Source organism: Salminus brasiliensis, chromosome 16 (assembly GCF_030463535.1).
Source record: "Salminus brasiliensis chromosome 16, fSalBra1.hap2, whole genome shotgun sequence".
In the NCBI taxonomy this organism is placed as follows: Eukaryota; Metazoa; Chordata; class Actinopteri; order Characiformes; family Bryconidae; genus Salminus; species Salminus brasiliensis.
The window spans coordinates 24959835-24976631 of NC_132893.1; the positions used below are offsets into that span (position 1 = coordinate 24959835).

At 41.4% G+C, this 16797-nt stretch overlaps 1 protein-coding gene across 2 annotated transcripts in view; it reads left to right on the forward strand.

Moving 5' to 3' along the window:
- Nucleotides 1–16797, forward strand: part of mtus2a (microtubule associated tumor suppressor candidate 2a) — a 91185-nt gene that overhangs the window by 18512 nt on the left and 55876 nt on the right. For both annotated transcript variants that reach the window (XM_072658133.1, XM_072658134.1), the window contains exon 2: nt 14631–16683. In XM_072658133.1, coding sequence (XP_072514234.1) covers nt 14878–16683 — 1806 coding nt within the window. In that variant the 5' untranslated portion in view covers nt 14631–14877. The remainder of the gene's footprint in view (nt 1–14630; nt 16684–16797) is intronic.

Below are 16797 nucleotides of genomic sequence, written 5' to 3' on the forward strand. Positions count from 1 at the left end.
TTCTTTAAAAAAAACACTACAGTTTTTATTGTTTAAATATATTACATTATGATTAAATCAAAAAAATGTTATGAAAGCATGTTACATTAACATGTTAACAATGTGAGAACTGGTATTGTCAACATGTTACATTAACATGTTGACAATGACAACATTCAAAATATTTATAGCAAACCAATTATCAGATTTTTTTTATGTCTTAATCCTGTTTTTTCACAATATTGACTGACATTCTATCAATCTAGACCCTGTGATTGGTCAAAATGCTCAGAGCACACCATGACTGGTTAGAGGATTAATTTTCCTATTGCAGGTGTCTCTGATATCAGTATCACAAGACTAGACTAATATCACCATTGCAATTCATAAGCATTGATTAGTTATGAAGCCCTAGTGTGTGCTTGCCAATGTACAGACCTGCCCGAAGTAGCATCAATTACCTTCCTCTATTGATCCATGTCTGCTCATTGTCTCCGAGTCAGGCTATCACTAAGACTGCAGAGGTCAAACGGCCATTAAATAAAACACGAACACTGCCTTCATTCGGTCACTCTTTATTCATAGATAAGACTTCGCCCCCGTGCTTTATCAGCACCTTCACGGCATAGCGTAGAGTGACTCTCAAATGAAGGCTACATTCTCTGCTAGACTCCACAATGACAGGGCCACTGTCTAACCTTTAACTTTAAGGAAAGCTCTGCTCTGAATTCTCCAGCACCTTCCTGGACTCCCCGTCGTCATGACAACAGAACTAGAACTGCCTTATCCCAGGAATCATATTCATAAAAACTGTATTTAATATCCCCAACTAATTCCCTTGTCTGATATTACCCCACGTCTGCCGAATAGCAGCACCCGTTGGTATGGTGGTAAAATAAAAGATGGCCCTATGTGGGTACCTCATAAGGCCTGACTTTGCCATCATTTCGGCAACAATACTTTTGGTATGGTAATATGATTAATGTCAATGCATTGTTCTGTATTGTGTCCTTGGAATGACAAGCCATTGTTTTGTTTTCCCTCTATGCAGTTCTATAGCCATCATTCACATGAATAGCTTCCTTTCCTTTTAGAAGTCCACACCCTTGGGATACACACATACAGAGACACAGTGACTGTACTGGCACATCTGTGCTCTTCTTGTAGTGCCCCCATGAGAGGCAGTGCATGTCACATAGTGTGTAAGTGTGTGTTGTACCATATGACCGGAGTTTATTGCTGCTCTTAGCTTTTTCTTATTTGCTACCCTATAACCATGCTGTTGGTCTGGTCTGCACCAACGAGATAAGATAATCACTCACTCTTCCGCTCTCACTCACTTCTTTCATTAACTCACCCATTCACTCTCTCCTTCACTCACCCCTTTTGCATCTGCTCGTTGCATGAGAATATGCCGCTATTAGCCAGATGGCGTGCCTGGCAGTCAACACGAAAGCATGGGGCAACCATAGCGCTCCCTTTTGTCAGCACGCAAAATGCAAATATTTACTCTCTTCTCTTACAAGGGCGCCAATTATTTCACACATGGAATTTACACCCTGTTTACAGTGCTCAGGTGTCGGGAAAGACATGATGGGTGAATAAATGGCATGGTGATAGACCCCACTGTCTTGACTTAATTGTAGATTATTAGAACAACTTGAAGTTGTTTACGTAAATGTTGTTAGGTCATTAAGGTTAGCATTAGCTTTTAGCTTAATATCAACATACAGGATTGTGTCAAAGGGAAAAGTTACTGAGTCATATCAGATTATTATGACCATCTACCTTATAATGAAAATAACCATCCTTGGCTCGGATGACACTAGCAAGACATCGTTGTCTGTAGGTGATGGAGGGTGTTCATTATAGAGGTTAACTGGTCTACAGTGGCACGTTGATTGATGTGTTCCGCTTGCTGGAGTCGTCATTCCTCTCTCGTTGTTCCTCATCGTTCCTTAATGGCCTGTTGGCACCACTGTTATACCGTTGGGAGGCACTTAATGCGCGAGAAGTCCATTCTTGGAACACCTTCACTTCAGTGGCTCAAGAACATCCCACAAAGTTAGCAGGTTCAGAGATGCTACCACCCCTAAACCTGATACCCTAGTATTCAATCCAGTTCAAATTTATTTAGATTACCTTTTTCACAATAAATGTTGAGCAGCTTTACAGAGATCTGGGTACGAGTCTCTTGAGCAAGCCAAAGGCAACCGTGGCAAGAAAAAACCTAAGCGACTGAGAGTAAAAAACCTTGAGAGGAACCAAGACTCAAAAGGGGAACTCATCCTCCTCTAGGAGAGTGAATAGACTGGAGCATGGCGTAGGGCCTGTAAAAGAAGTAGATTAGAAAGACATAACTGAGAGTGAGTCCCAAACAGCAACAGGACATTTATTATCATGCCCTTTTGGACATCAGTCAAATTGTGTCTTTTGCCCATGATGATCATTTTGCACTCTGCTACGACTGACTGGGTGTGCTCGCTTATTTATACATACAACAACCCTGCAAACACGGTTATGTTGTGACAACGTTAAAATGCACTATGCTCTAGAATACATGGTGTGTTCAATTGGTTCTATAGTGTTTTTACTTATGTATCTCCAGTTTTGATTGTTTAGTTTAACTTATACATATATAGTCTTTAACCTATGTTGTGCTCTTTAGTTGTAATATTATCTCTAGTCTAAATAAGTCTACAGTCATAACATATGTTGTATAGTTTTACGTATATTACTAGCTTGTGTGTTAGTGGAGAGTTAGCAAAGTTAAGTTAAAGATTTTTATGGTATTTATGTGTTAAAGCCTGTTTATTGTGCATATGACAATAAAACTCTTGAATCTTGAAGAGGCAGTGTTACCCAATGATGTGGTTATGACAACACTGTTGAGAAAACATAAACAGTGCAACATTTGGACAACATTGTGGCAATGTTTCCACAACACTACTGTCCCTGGCTGAGTGTATTCCAATCAGGAGTGATCGTAATATTCTGATATGGCTGTGTATATGTCTACATTGTGTCTACATAAATATGTTGCTTAAGCAAATACACTTAATCGAAACATTGCATTAAAATACTGTATTCATGCTGCAGAACATGTGCATGCATTTGATTCGTGTAAATGCCGGTACAGAATCCTGCTGCATTATCTCCAGTAAGGCCTGGCCCTGTTGTAGCAGTGAAGCTTCAAGTCCTTCGGGGAACAATCTGCTGCCTCAAAGCTGCCAACTAGCATAGAGGTGCTTCAGCCTCTTGGAATCATTTGGCAGACCGCTAAAACACACACATATCAGTGGTATTTGAGCTTGTCATTGAAGTCAAATACAGATGATCTTCCTCCGAAGACTTTATTGTTTATGGAACATTGTGAGATCAGCTGAATATGCTTCCCAGAACCATTATTGTCGTTCCTTTCTAGGTTAAACTCTGATCTTCATAGCCGAAAGAACACCGTTCTGGAGAAAGCAGGCTCAGAGGTGTAGTTCATGTGATCTGCTGCAGACAGCGCTGAGGCAGCCTGATGGTTCTTGTTCAGTGGAGTGGAGGCTGAAGTTGCTGTTAGTGAGGGTTTACTGCAGCTTCCGAACCAAAGCAACTCTGTAATCTGCGCAAGGACTCCACTCCTCTTGTCAGGCACAGAAACGCACTCGTTACAACGTCTAATTCTCCGGCACTGTCAGATACGGTCTCCGCGGAGGGCAGAAAAACAACCTGACAAAGGCATACAGAGGCAGAGATTTGTGTTTGGTTGGGAAGAACCTCATAGCTGCTTCCCCAACACTGAATCTTTCATTTGTAATTGGTTTAACATTGAGAATAAGAGCTTTACATAGACATGGTCTCCAAAGCCTCCTTAGTGTTTTTTTGTGTTGTTTTTTTTTTTTTTTTAGTTAAGAAATATAAGAAATCTAGCCTCCTGGTTTCAGCTGTGAACAAGACAAGACAAATGTATTCATCATTTGTGTTGAACACAAATGGAATTTGGCCTCCATTTTTTAATTTATACATGCAGCGGCCTTGCCACTACTGCCCCCCTCATCTAAACAGTCATCTGATGTAGGCGATGTAGGGCTAGGCATTACTGATAAAAATTCTCTATCAGGATTTTAAAAAAATAATATCACAATCTCATGGCATCAGGTGATATTTACATTTCTCCTTAGATACATGTAAAGCCCACCTCCACAACTTCAACAACTTCAAACTGCTGCCAATGTGGCATTACCAGGCAGCCGACACACTCAGCGGAAAGCACTGGGTCCCCAGTACCACTGAACCAACTAACAAACGACTGTGCCAGCCAACATCGTCTTAATTGTTCTCTCTGACCCTGGTTTCTGATGACAAAGTACCATGGCAACATAGCTTAGGTTTTGAACTTTTGACCCACTGACCATAGTGGTAGTGTGTTAGAATACTGAGCCACTCAGAGCCCAGCTAATAGTGCTTTACTGAGCAAATAAACACGTACAGGAGCTTTTATTTTTTTATTTTTTTCACAGGCGCCTAAAGCTTTTGTACAGAACTTTAGCTTCTTTCAATCTGGAAGTTTGTTCTGTTGTTTTTTGATACTAAAATTGATCATTAAAAAAGTATTGTAAACATTAAACAGACAGAAAGCACATTGGCAGCAAGAACCCAACCAATGATGTACACCAGTAGATAAGTCTTAGATTTTATTATAAGGAATAATGAAGAAAGTGTGCAAAATGGAATGAAATGGGCTGACGAAAAGGGTGGGCCTGCTCTCTTTGACTCCTAGACATGGATATTACATTACAAATTTGATATTTCACGATTAACAACTAACAGCTGACCATCATATCATTCAGTGAAGCCCTGCTTAAGTGAAGCTACTGGATTCTGATTGATTTATGACCATATAAAACTACTATATACCATTTAAAAATACATGGGTCAGATTGTGATGTTCTAGACAAGTGAGTCAGAGCATCTTCAAAACAGCAGGTCTTTTGGGGTGTTCCCTTTATGCAGTGGACTGTACCTACCAAAGGCAGTCCAAGGAAGAACAACCAGTGAACCTGCAACACGGTCATGAGCCAAGATTCATTGATTTGTCTGGGGAACGAAAGCTAGCTGTCTGGACTGATCCCCCAGAAGACCACCACTGTAGCACAAGTTGCTGAAAAAAACTTTAACTGGTATTTCTCGATTCACAGCTGACAATTGACCATTATATCATTAAATAAATCACTATTTATGTAATGCATATAAATCCATATAAACTACTCTTATTTGGCCTATATCTAAAAATCTAAAAAAAACATTGTCCAATATCTGTAATCAGAATTTTTAGCTCAATAAAATCTGAATTGGTAAACATACCTTTATGGATATGTTTCAGACACTGCTCTCACACTTCCTCCTGAGCCGTGTCTGTTCATTACACACTCTTTTGCTCATTTGTGGCTGCGGCCCAAGATTCTCCCCTTAGTAATGAACGACATACACATCCCCAGCTTGTGACAGGATGAGCAGCTCCTTCAATTACCTTTAGTTTCGCTGAATTAGGCTTGTGCAGTGGCATAGCCTAGCTTCCCTTTCCTGTTCTCGTCCAGACGGCTCGTGCCGTGGCTAAGTGACAGAAGAAATATGGAGACGAGTGCTGAGCCTCATCAATAATGCCAAGAGCTCTCATGCTTTCATTTAATTAGTGCCGTCTCCTTGAGTTCATTGCATTGATTGGGTAATTTAAGAAGCGCCCGCTTTTCATTTCCTGTTGTTATTAAGTGGGGTTCAGTGAAACGGGGGCAGTTGGTCAGACTCACTGGCGCTGGATGAGTGCAGTTTGTCAGAAGGTGCAGATTGCTCCTGACTCAGGCAGCTGGGAGCTGTTTCTCACTCTGTATCCCCGCAGGCCGTAGCTGCTGCTGTGGCCTGCTGCTGACGTGACGCACACCTAACGCTGCTTTTCCTGTAATGTACTTCAATTTCACGAATCCACTGGGAAATTAAACCTCCAGCAATGAAAGGCCCAATAGCAACTGCTTTATTTTATCATGGATAAGTAGAGGCTTAGGTATGGACATTCCAACAGTGGAGTATCCTTTTTTTATTTTCTCATCCTAAATTGTCAAATAATATTACAGAATATTAATTTATGCACCGAGCAGCCATGACATTAAAAACCCTGATATGAAATCAAGTCAGTAACAATAACATTAATTTTCTTTGTCAACAGTGGCATCTGTCAAAGGATTGGAATGTACGTATTAGGCAGCAAGTGAACAGTCAGTTCTTGAAGGTGATGTGTTAAAAGCTGGGAAAATGGCCAAGCGTAACATAATTGATTTAATATAAATGGGATGGAGAGAAAGCATGAGAACGAGAGAGAGAGAGCTCTTAATGAAATGTGCCAGGAGAAAAGTGTGAAGGGCTGCATTGGAAGCAAGTTCAGACAGCACTCCTCACCTCTGCTCTGAGAGGTCTCTGTTGCTATCTTTAGGCCAAGGTTAATTAGCTCCAGTGGGGGCCAAAGAGTGCCTGCCGCTCCACAAACAAGCCTCTGAACCTAGCCAGCAGCCTCCATCTCCTCCTCCCATCAGCCACGTCACTGGCTTGCTCCCTGGCCTGCACTCGGCTGCCCTGCTGTCATACCGATTATCCCCTGAACGTATTCACTTGACACATGAGAAAGTGAAGAATGAACGACCACATAAAAGCAAGACTATGTTATAGTCTATTTCATAGTGATCTTGAAATGTGCTATTCCCATCTGTTGCTGCACAATTTATCAGCCACCCTCTACCCACTCTATCAAAGGGGACCACAAGTGAACCACCACTGATATTTTTTTGGCTGATGGACCATTGGTGTGTTAATACAACAGCATCACCTCAGCACCTTAACAGTGATGTGCTCAGGAAATGATCCGCTGATGGAGGATTTGATTACAAGACAAAGTATGGAAAAATATAAGTTCCAGTTGTACAGTTTAGTAATGACGCATTATCACTATCTCCAGTGTCACTGCTGTGCTGAGAATGTAGTCAGTGATAGTCCAGTGATAGTCCCTTTTCCTTTATTATAGTTAGTAACTGTATGCCAGCAAAATGCTGCTGTAAGGAAAGTGTATAGAGTAACATGCCCAATTAGTGAATATAGAAATTAGGGACAAAACCATTCAGAATATTCATAATTTGATTTTGTATATATTATGCTGGTGTCTTGATTCAATACAGCAAACTAAACAAGTGGTAGAAAATGTTTCCATTTTAGTTTTTTGAGAGCATTCAGCATTATTCAACACAAGCACAATAACTCAAACAAAAGCTGTGATTTATCAGATGGTATTTATCTAATGTGAGAATGCAATACATTGCAGAGTTTTAGTTAAGCAAAATATGGAGGCTACTCAGTCCATCTTTATTATTTATTATGTCTTGTATAAAGTATTTTATATGAAAGCCCAGTGGGACCATGCTATGTCTTGTGATCATAAGATTGCAAAATATAAAATATATGTTTTATGGGATAATAAATGTTGCTTAAATTGAATTGAACTAAAACCTTGAATTGCACAGAAGGGAATTTGTCTTGCACACAAAAGAGCTGCATTAAATATTAAAATGCAAACAACAATAAAACAACCCCAAACATCTAAAAACAAAAGACGTCCATGATGTGGGCACGATGATTTTAAAGCTATGATTAAAAGGCAGAAAGAAAATAAATAGAATAAAATATTGTTGAATCTACAATAAAGAGTTAAAAGTTGACAATAAAAGTTGAGCCGTCGCTGTGATTTAGTGTATCTTGCCAGTGTGTTAGCGGTTCAAGTGAGTTCGCATCGCAGCGTTATAAGAACATTTCGTACACAGTATTCCCTGTTAGACAAAAAACTTACAATGTAGAAATGTCTCAAATAACTTTCCCAAACCTAAAAATACAAGAAATAAAATAGAATACAATGCAAAAAAAACATCATAAAAGTGATTCATAATCACACTGATAATGAATATAAATTAATAAAATAAATTCCAAACATTATTTATGTATTTACACTGATAATAAAACGATTAAATTGCAAGATATGAATAAGCTGAATACAAACTGTCTGTGAATGTCCAGAAATATTGACAGACCGACCAAAAGAACCAAAAGTCATAACATTTAGAACGATCACAGAAATGTCTACTGATTGAAAATGTCTAGCTGGGTATCATTAATCCACTGTGGGCTCTCAAAATGTTAACAGATACTCAACAATATACTCAATTTGGACAGCACTTGGTATTCTGTTCAGTAGCAAAAGGTGCTACATCACGTACCTGACAATCTGAATAAATAAAGGGGAGATGCTATTTAGGAGACAATTTAAAGCATTAAAGCATCAAACCCAGAAAACAAGAGTGACCCAGTTCATCTTTTACATGTTAATACTTTAGTCTGTGTTCTTTTGACAAAGTAATCGCTTTGTGATTTTTTAAATCACCTTCTTCCTCACAGCTGAATTTCTTAAAAGCCCCTAAAAAACTCATCTTACAGTAGAAACAGATTCTTTCACCCCTTGTGAATTTCACAGGTTGTAAAGGTCCTCTGTTCCAGCATCTATCACTCTCTTTAAAAAGACGCTGTTTTTGACTGACAGCTCTTTCAAGTGACAGAACAGAAGTAGGCTGATGTTTTGCTCCCTTTTCTTTTATGCTCTGTTTCCCCTTATCTGCTCACTCTTCTTTCGGGTCTTCATCTGTGCCTTGTCTGCGTATACTTTTGAAAATAAAAGTTCTTAAATGGTTAATGGCTTTGATGCATAGTCCTACGACATACTTTTAATAGAATTTAAATTATGTGGCTGTTCTTTAAAAATGTTCTTCTCACTCACTCAAAAATTAGGAGGTTCTTTAAGGAACCAGGAGTGGTTCTTCTATAGCAGCACTCAAAAGAACCCCTTTACAATCTTTATTTTCTAAGAGCTTTTGTTTTGTTTTGTTTTTGGTCACTTCATGAGTCATAGTATCCTGATAAGATTTTAGTCACATGCATTCACACTCGATAGTCAAATGCGTCTCCGGTTAGTCAGAATGAAGTCCGATCGCTGTGTGGGACCGAATATGCAAATTCGCTCATTGAGTGGCAAGTATTAACGTATAATATACTGTATAATACTGTATAATGTTTTGGTTGTTGAATGAGTCTGGGAGAGACAGATGTGTTTACACTGCTATAACATGTGGTTCTCAGTTCATTCTGTGTGTGGTCTGTGTGCATGGCTTTGGTTCGTATTGCACTCATACTTAAATCTAACCTGTTGTGGAACCACCACAGTGTTTAAAACCAATCTCCTCTGGGGTATCAACCCATTTGGTTGGGTTCGAATGGGTTCGAATGGGATTGTTTTCACTTGTTCTAACAAACAGATCAACCACAGCAGGTGGTTTGTTTTTATCACACCAAACCTGCCAAGTGTAAACACAGGCTAAAAATACACTGAATACACACTAATTACACAGCAAGTTCATTATATATATATTAGCACCACCTGCCACATAGGCAGTGGTATCTGGCACCAATACATTAGCAGCAGATCCTTTAAATCCTGTAAATTATTGGTTAGGGCCTCCATGAAGAGAATCAATGAACCAGTCAGGTGCTCATGACTTTAACTTGACATTTCTTGGACCATTTTGGTATGTACTGACTTGCATATGAGGAACAACCTACGAGACCTGGTGTGAGATTTTCTGACCCAGTCACTGAACCATCACAATTCTGTCCTTGTCAGGATGGCTCAGACATTTATGCTTGCCCATTTCCTACTTCTACATCGCCTTCAAGAACTGACCGTTCCCTTGCTGCCGCATCCATCCCTTGATGTATAGCGCTGTAGATGAAGTTAGTGTTTTTCACTTCAAACTAGCCCAATGAGTTTTATTTTGGCCAAAAATGCTCACTGCTTCCATGCAGTCCGTTGTAATACTATAATAACAAGCTTCATCAGTGGATTTTTTGACCCCTGCTGTCTGCTCAATCTCTCTGCTCTCTCCATCTGTTCAGCTTCCTGTTCTCTGAGGTGAGAACAAGGTGTGACAAAAAGATGAAGAAAAAGATGGTGTGATTGATTGTAAGTGGGGAGGGTGGGAAGAGTGAAGAGGAGTGATGTAATTGCAAGCTGTGCTGATGTGTTTTATTTAAACACAGAGGGTGGTGAGCACGAACCCGCAGCAAATTTAGGACAGCCCCTTTGGGACATGTTCTTCTGCGTGAGATTGGCTAATTGTTACTGAAATTTCTCCCCAACTTTTCCTCTTCAGTGTTTTTGCTGTTGATCAAACAGCATAACTTTCCCACCTCCTGTATGTGCGGGAAATTGATTCCCACAATGAGTAGAATCTCAAAAGCATAGTTTCAGAATGGATGAATCCTGCATATTGTATTCAAATACAATACAGATTTGCATTGTGTTAGTGATTGTGTTTACAGTGCATTGTTCATCTTGTTCTTTGTTCGTCCATTTAGGTGATTTATTTGCACAATGTGAGTCTATACAGCCTAACACCCCACGCACATACATTAGTACGAGTCACACATTTCCCACCAGGCAATTAACAGGATAAATAACACTCGAGCCAGTGGCAGTAGAGAGCGGCAGGCCTGTGAATAGCAAGACAGAGACGTGCTGCTGATCAAATGAAACAAGCTCCAGCAAACACTCCACCCACCCACCTGTAAGGCATATGGATGGGCCTTTAGCATTCCTGACAAACCAGCGGATACCCCTTTGGCACTCTTTGGTATTCTGTGACTCATGGCTTCCTACAATGTGTGTAGAATAATTGTCTGGTCGTCTGTAAAACACCCATGGATAACTGACAGGCAAAGAGTCCACTAAGGCTTGCAGAATATTGTTCTGAATCATGGGAGGAAATCCTAGGACAGCTTTTTCTCTAACTGACTTTCAGTTAATTAGCTCGGCTTAGGCTAAATATCCAACATCTCCCTGCTCCCTCTATAGTATCCTTTAGAAGGGAACTTTGCACTAGAGGTCTGGACGGTCTAGAAATTAAAGCCCATGCCCCTTGAGTTTAAAATCCAGACCACATAGTGAATGAACAGTACTTTTTACCTCCTGTTTTTTTCATGGACTAAAAATGATAGGACAAATAGTAAGCTAGGAATATGTACGTGTAGCATGTGAGGTTAAAGTATGCAGGGTGCAGGGAAATTGTCATCTGGGGGAATTAAGCTAGATTCAGTTGTGTATTCCTTTAATAAAAAGGAGGTAATTTTTAAATAGGCCAAGCACAAAACACTTTATCTAGCCTTAAGGGATCCTAGAATGGATACATGTATGTACTGGCATAGATGAATAGAGTTTGGTACATGGAAGTGCCAAACCATGAATCTCAGTCTCTTCATGAAAATAAAATCCTGCATTCCCAAAACATGGCTGTAAAACAGGCCAATTCCAGAACCTCAAACTGTTACATAACAGTCTAGACGCTACTGTAGTTATGCCCCCAAACTGTACATACACCCAGCCGCTAGCCAAAGCCTTTCAGTAAGTTGCAACATAGTAATAAGCCATGATCATTAGCTAGTCATTGGACATTTCACGCCAACCAAAGCATCATACTACCCAGACATCAGTTTAAAATACTAAATAAACACATTATGTAACCTTTAATTGTACTTAATGCAAGAACTTCCACATGTCTCATCAGTGAGCTAGGGCTTTGAAACTGCAAAGTGACCTTTTCCTTTCTACCCATTGGTAGAAACAAAATGCACATTTTCAGCAGTGGCAAAGGATTATTTAATCAGCAAAAATGCTTAAAGTGTCAGTCAGGTAAAAATGAAAAGCTGTTCAGTAGAGAGATGCAGATGAGCGATGCCAAAGATGAACGTTTTGGCTCCATAAAGAACCAGGTTTGTAATAAAGATGTCTACGTGCAAAGATCCTTTCAGAGCTCTAAAGAACTTAACCCAGCCAACATTTTTGGCTGAAACGTGGGCTAGGTGTTCCAGGCGGGCATGGGAGTGGGTTTGTACATGTGCACATGGGAACAATGTAAGATTAGAGTGTGTAATAATGGGGCCCATGCCCACCTGGAACCCACCTAGCCTACGTTCCACCCATGTGAGCCCCATGTTGGCAGGGATCTTGTAGTTGGCCACAACAGAGATTGCCCAAAAGTTCAAAAGAAATTATTGAAGTTTAAATGAAATTGCCAGATGCATGATAGGAGCCAATATGGACTATTTAAGATTCTTACTTAATTAAGCTAAGTTGATCATTTATACAAATGTAGCAAATATTGGTATTAAATAATGAATATTTTGTGTTTGTCAATATCACTGTACGCCCACATGTGTCTGTATGCGTTCACACTTGTCAGTGTGACTGCATATGACCGCCTCTCATCCTGCAGTATTGTAGCAGTGGAATTTTTTGGCTGTTATGTGCTGCAATAGCATTATACCTGTCTCCAGGATCGTTTCCTACTTAAATAGCTTTATTATGGATTATTCTGTCAGTCTTTACCGTCTCTATAGGTTCGCTTTCTCTGATTTCCAGAACTGTGCTAAGCCAATAACTGTCCTCCTGGTTATTAGATGGATGTGTCAGTGGGTATAGATGTGTGGATCCAGCTTTCTGCTACGCTACTGCAGCTTCTTAATTAATTAACCCATTGACATAAATAGCAGAGCTGTGTGGAAGTGGAAATCGTTCAGGTTTCTCTCAGGACATGGTTCGCTTTCTCTGCGCAGCTTACAAATCTGTTCCATGCTGTGTTCGGTTATAACCCACCTAAGCTGCAGCCCACCCACACTAACAGTGTGACCAGCACATGGTACAAGCCCCCTGCAGGGATAATGTTACTGTCCTTGCTTTGTGTTTCTGTCTTCTCCACATGAAATACGTTCTACGATCTGCAAGCTCTAGCCCATATTATGATTAGAGCCTGACAGCTGGTGTCAGTCTAAGTTTTATCATGGTGAAACCCATGTTGATTAATGCTGGTATTTTTTATGTTTTCTGTAACGTCCTCACCCAACCACCACCCTGCTGCTGTCTGCAGTTTTCCCCCTGTGAGCAGTCTGCTCTATCACAAAGCCTTTCTTGCTGTTATTTGTCTTTCTTTTGCTGTTCCTTTCTGTCCCGCACTCAGCCCATAGGGATGTCTCAGCACATAAGGAAGTGTTCTATCTACAAATTCTCTGTACTTTTCCCCCTCAGTTGGTACTATGTGGTTCATCAATCTTCATTTAACATAATTGCTTTCCCAATTCTCATAATATATATATATATATATATATATATATATATATATATATATATATATATATATATATATATATACACATAACTGTCATGGACATCTGAAAATTTAATTACTGAATCAGAAGATACTGCCATCTGTTATTAAGGGAGTGAGCCAAAAGCTCTGAATTGGAGGCTATTTAAATTCATAGCTCCTTGCCCTCACCTTCATTTCACAGAGTGCAGTAAACCTGGATCAATTGAATATACAAGGCCTTAATAAAAACCTTCAGTCTCTTAATCATCCACTGTTCATTCGCAGTAGACCCATTTGACCTCTCTGTAATATTGTCCAATACAGTTGTATAGTTTTAGAGAGGCCTGAATAAATGTATGATCTAGTCCCTGTAAAAAGTGCTACCAATAGAATAGGACAAACATGAATTTATTGGCACCATGGCTAATGCCAGGCATGATCTAGAGGGATATAAAGCCCCCCAGCATTGAGCTATGGAGCAGTAGAACAATGATAGATGGTGCTCCATCCAATCCTTCTGGTATGAGTTGGAGAGTTGGGGAGGAGGTCATCCAACATCCTGGCCTCACTAATGCTCTTTTCGCTGAATGCAGTCAAATCCTCACAGCAATGCTCAAAATATCTAGTAGAAAGCCTTCCTTGGACAGTAGAGATAGATATGCCAACACAAACAGGATAAACTCTTTTTTTTAATAGCTTTGATTTTGGAAAGAACAATTAATGAGCAGGTGTGTGTTCCCAGAGCCAACCTAACTAGAAGGCCTAAAGCAAATTAGTGTGAAAATCAAAATCCATTACTAGAGCCAATCCCATGAAACCAGTGAGGCAGCCTGGGAAATTGAAGTGCAAGCTAAATGCCACCATTTGTTTTAGTACTGGCTGTTCCCGCTGTTATTCTTCAGAAAGAAAACATTGCAGATGAAGATTCTAGACAAACATTTAACACTAGGAAAGCCTTAATCCATGTCCCATCCTAAACCATATTTTTGCAGCTTGATGTGATTCTATGTAGGATCTGCACAAAGCATTTCACAAAACCACCATACTGCTTGGTTGTTTGCTAGCCAATCACCAGAGAGTGGCTTATGTATTCTACCTAATTCTTCTGAAAGACATTAAGACTGGTTTAGAGAAGATTTTGACTGCATGAGTAAACAAGCAAACTGTCCAAGACACCAAGCAACGATTTGTCTCTTCTTTTGAAATGTCTACTGCTGAAACGCAGATTCTTATCTTCTTGATGAAGATTAAGTAACCCCGCAAGGATAAAGCTCAGTAAGCTTCTTCTGCTATTGCTGTGCCATGTGAATAGTTTCCCACAAACATTGCGGGGAATATCTTAGTGTTGTCTTTTGGTTTCTAATTTTATTCTCTTCTTTTCAGGCACAGTGAGGCACCTGGATGAGCTCCTGATTATGGCTGTTTTCCGCTAGCATGATGTCATCAAGCAAACTATTCAGCTCAGAGGAGAAAAGAACTCAAGGCTCATTCCCAAGAAAGAAAAGATGTGAGAGTAGATTTTAGGTTTTCCCTCCACGGCAGAACAGAAACCCTGCAGGCCCAGAGGGGAGAAACCCTTTAATGGATCCGGCAGTGCAGGGGAGCTGTTGAGAGAGAACATTTGTACAACATGAGTGTGCAAGAGGAAGTTGGGGGCCCGCAAGATGGCCTGCACGAAGAAATAAAGAACAACAACAAGCAGCATTTACTTTCAGCTGATGGAGATGCCAATGCCAACCAAATCTCTGTGGAGGAAAGACGCACAGAAGGTGACAGCCCAGTCCCCCCTTTGCTGTCCCACAGCAGTGCCCAGGAAAGGATTATCATTTGGGGCACCCACGCTCGCAGTGAGGACCCAGAGCTGGAGGAGTTTGAATTATTAGAGTGTCAGGAGCTGGAAGCATTTTTGAAAGATGGACCACAGGGAGACTTTGATTCACGCAAAGAAAGAGAAAAGAAGCACTTCTGTCCGAGACAGTCTGCTCTTGCATCCTCTGGGATAGACGACTCCTTAAGGACAGACCAAAATGCCAATCACAGTAGAGACACGGAAGTAGATCAGACTGCTCAGCCACTGGACCTCAGGACCTCTGTCTCTCGGTCCGGGCAAAGAAGGAGCCTGAGAGAGGCACGCAGCGGCTCAGAGAACAACGTCTTCGTCTCTACCCTCTCAGCAGTCAGCAGCCTCAGTGGAAGCTTGGCCAGTGCCCTTGACAGCGCAGGACGCAAGCAGCCTCCCTCTTCCTTGCCTAGCAAGCCTACCTCAGACAAGTGCAGGATCCAGCAGCAAGCCACACAGCAATCCCTCATCCTTATCCCAAAACGAAGCAGGGAACAGCCCAGGGATATAGACCAGAACCACAATTCCACAACACTGCCTCAGGAACCTTGTGGGTCAAGTACAGAGAATGGCGGCTATCTGGCAGACAAGCAAGGCCGAAGTGCAGACAAGGAACAAAGCAGGCCAGAGAACAGTCTATCTTCAAAATTCCAGAGAAACCTTGAAAGAGTGCCACCTTCTCGCAGGCAGCTTGTACGCCCGCTTTCTCCCGAGACGGAGCAAAGGCTAACCTCAGGACAATTAGGACATACAGAGGCAGTACGAGATCAGCGGCTATCCCGCTACTCAGACGAGACAGGTGCAAAAGTAAGCAGCCATCAGAATGACCCCAAGGAGCCAGCGGAGATCAACAGCAATGTGAAGCCTCTTAGCTCAGGCTCAGAGATACAAGCCACCAGCCAGACCTGCATTAAATCTGGCTCGATTCTCAGGAGGCAAGGGTCTGCGGAGCATGCTGCCAGTCCTCTGGACAGGAAGAGCCACTTTAACCGCAGAGCCTACAGCAGCCCACCTAGACCCTCTACTCCCCCTTCTCCCAAGACCACAGGATCTCCTCAGAGACGTACTCCGATGTCGCCTGTGAGGACCCGAGTGCCCGCCCGAGGTCCTCAACTAGGCTATGGTGCTTCTCAAGGGTACAGCTCTGGCCTAAGACCTCCAGTCAAAACTAACATCAACATGAATGTCCAAAACACTGTACCCCAGCAGGGCTCTAGTGAGACATCTCCACCCAAGTGCCCCCCAAAGCCCAAAAGTGTTCGCCCCAAAATCATCACCTACATAAGAAAAAGCCCACAAGTGAAGCCCCAGGGCCCCGAAGGGCCCTATGAAGTGTCCTCACTACCCACCAGACTCTTAGCCTGCAATCCAGCTCTGAACTCCAAACCAGCAGCAACAGCGGAGTCAGCTGGAGCTCCAGTGTTGAGTGCCTCCAACCTGCTCTATGACAAGTACCGTCAGGAGCTGCAGAAAGCCCGTCTCCTGTCTCCTGGGTTGATGGCGTCTGGAATAAAGCCTCCCAGCCACACCATGCCCCAGAAAGCCACTGGCAAGACACACAGCTTCTACGGATCTCTGAGCAACAAGCCTACAGGGGTGAGCACCTTGCACATCATTCCTTCATCCAGAAGTGTAGGGGAAGTAATTATCCATTGATACTGTAATTGTTACCATTGTATGATATATTTTTTAATGGAAAATGCAAGATAC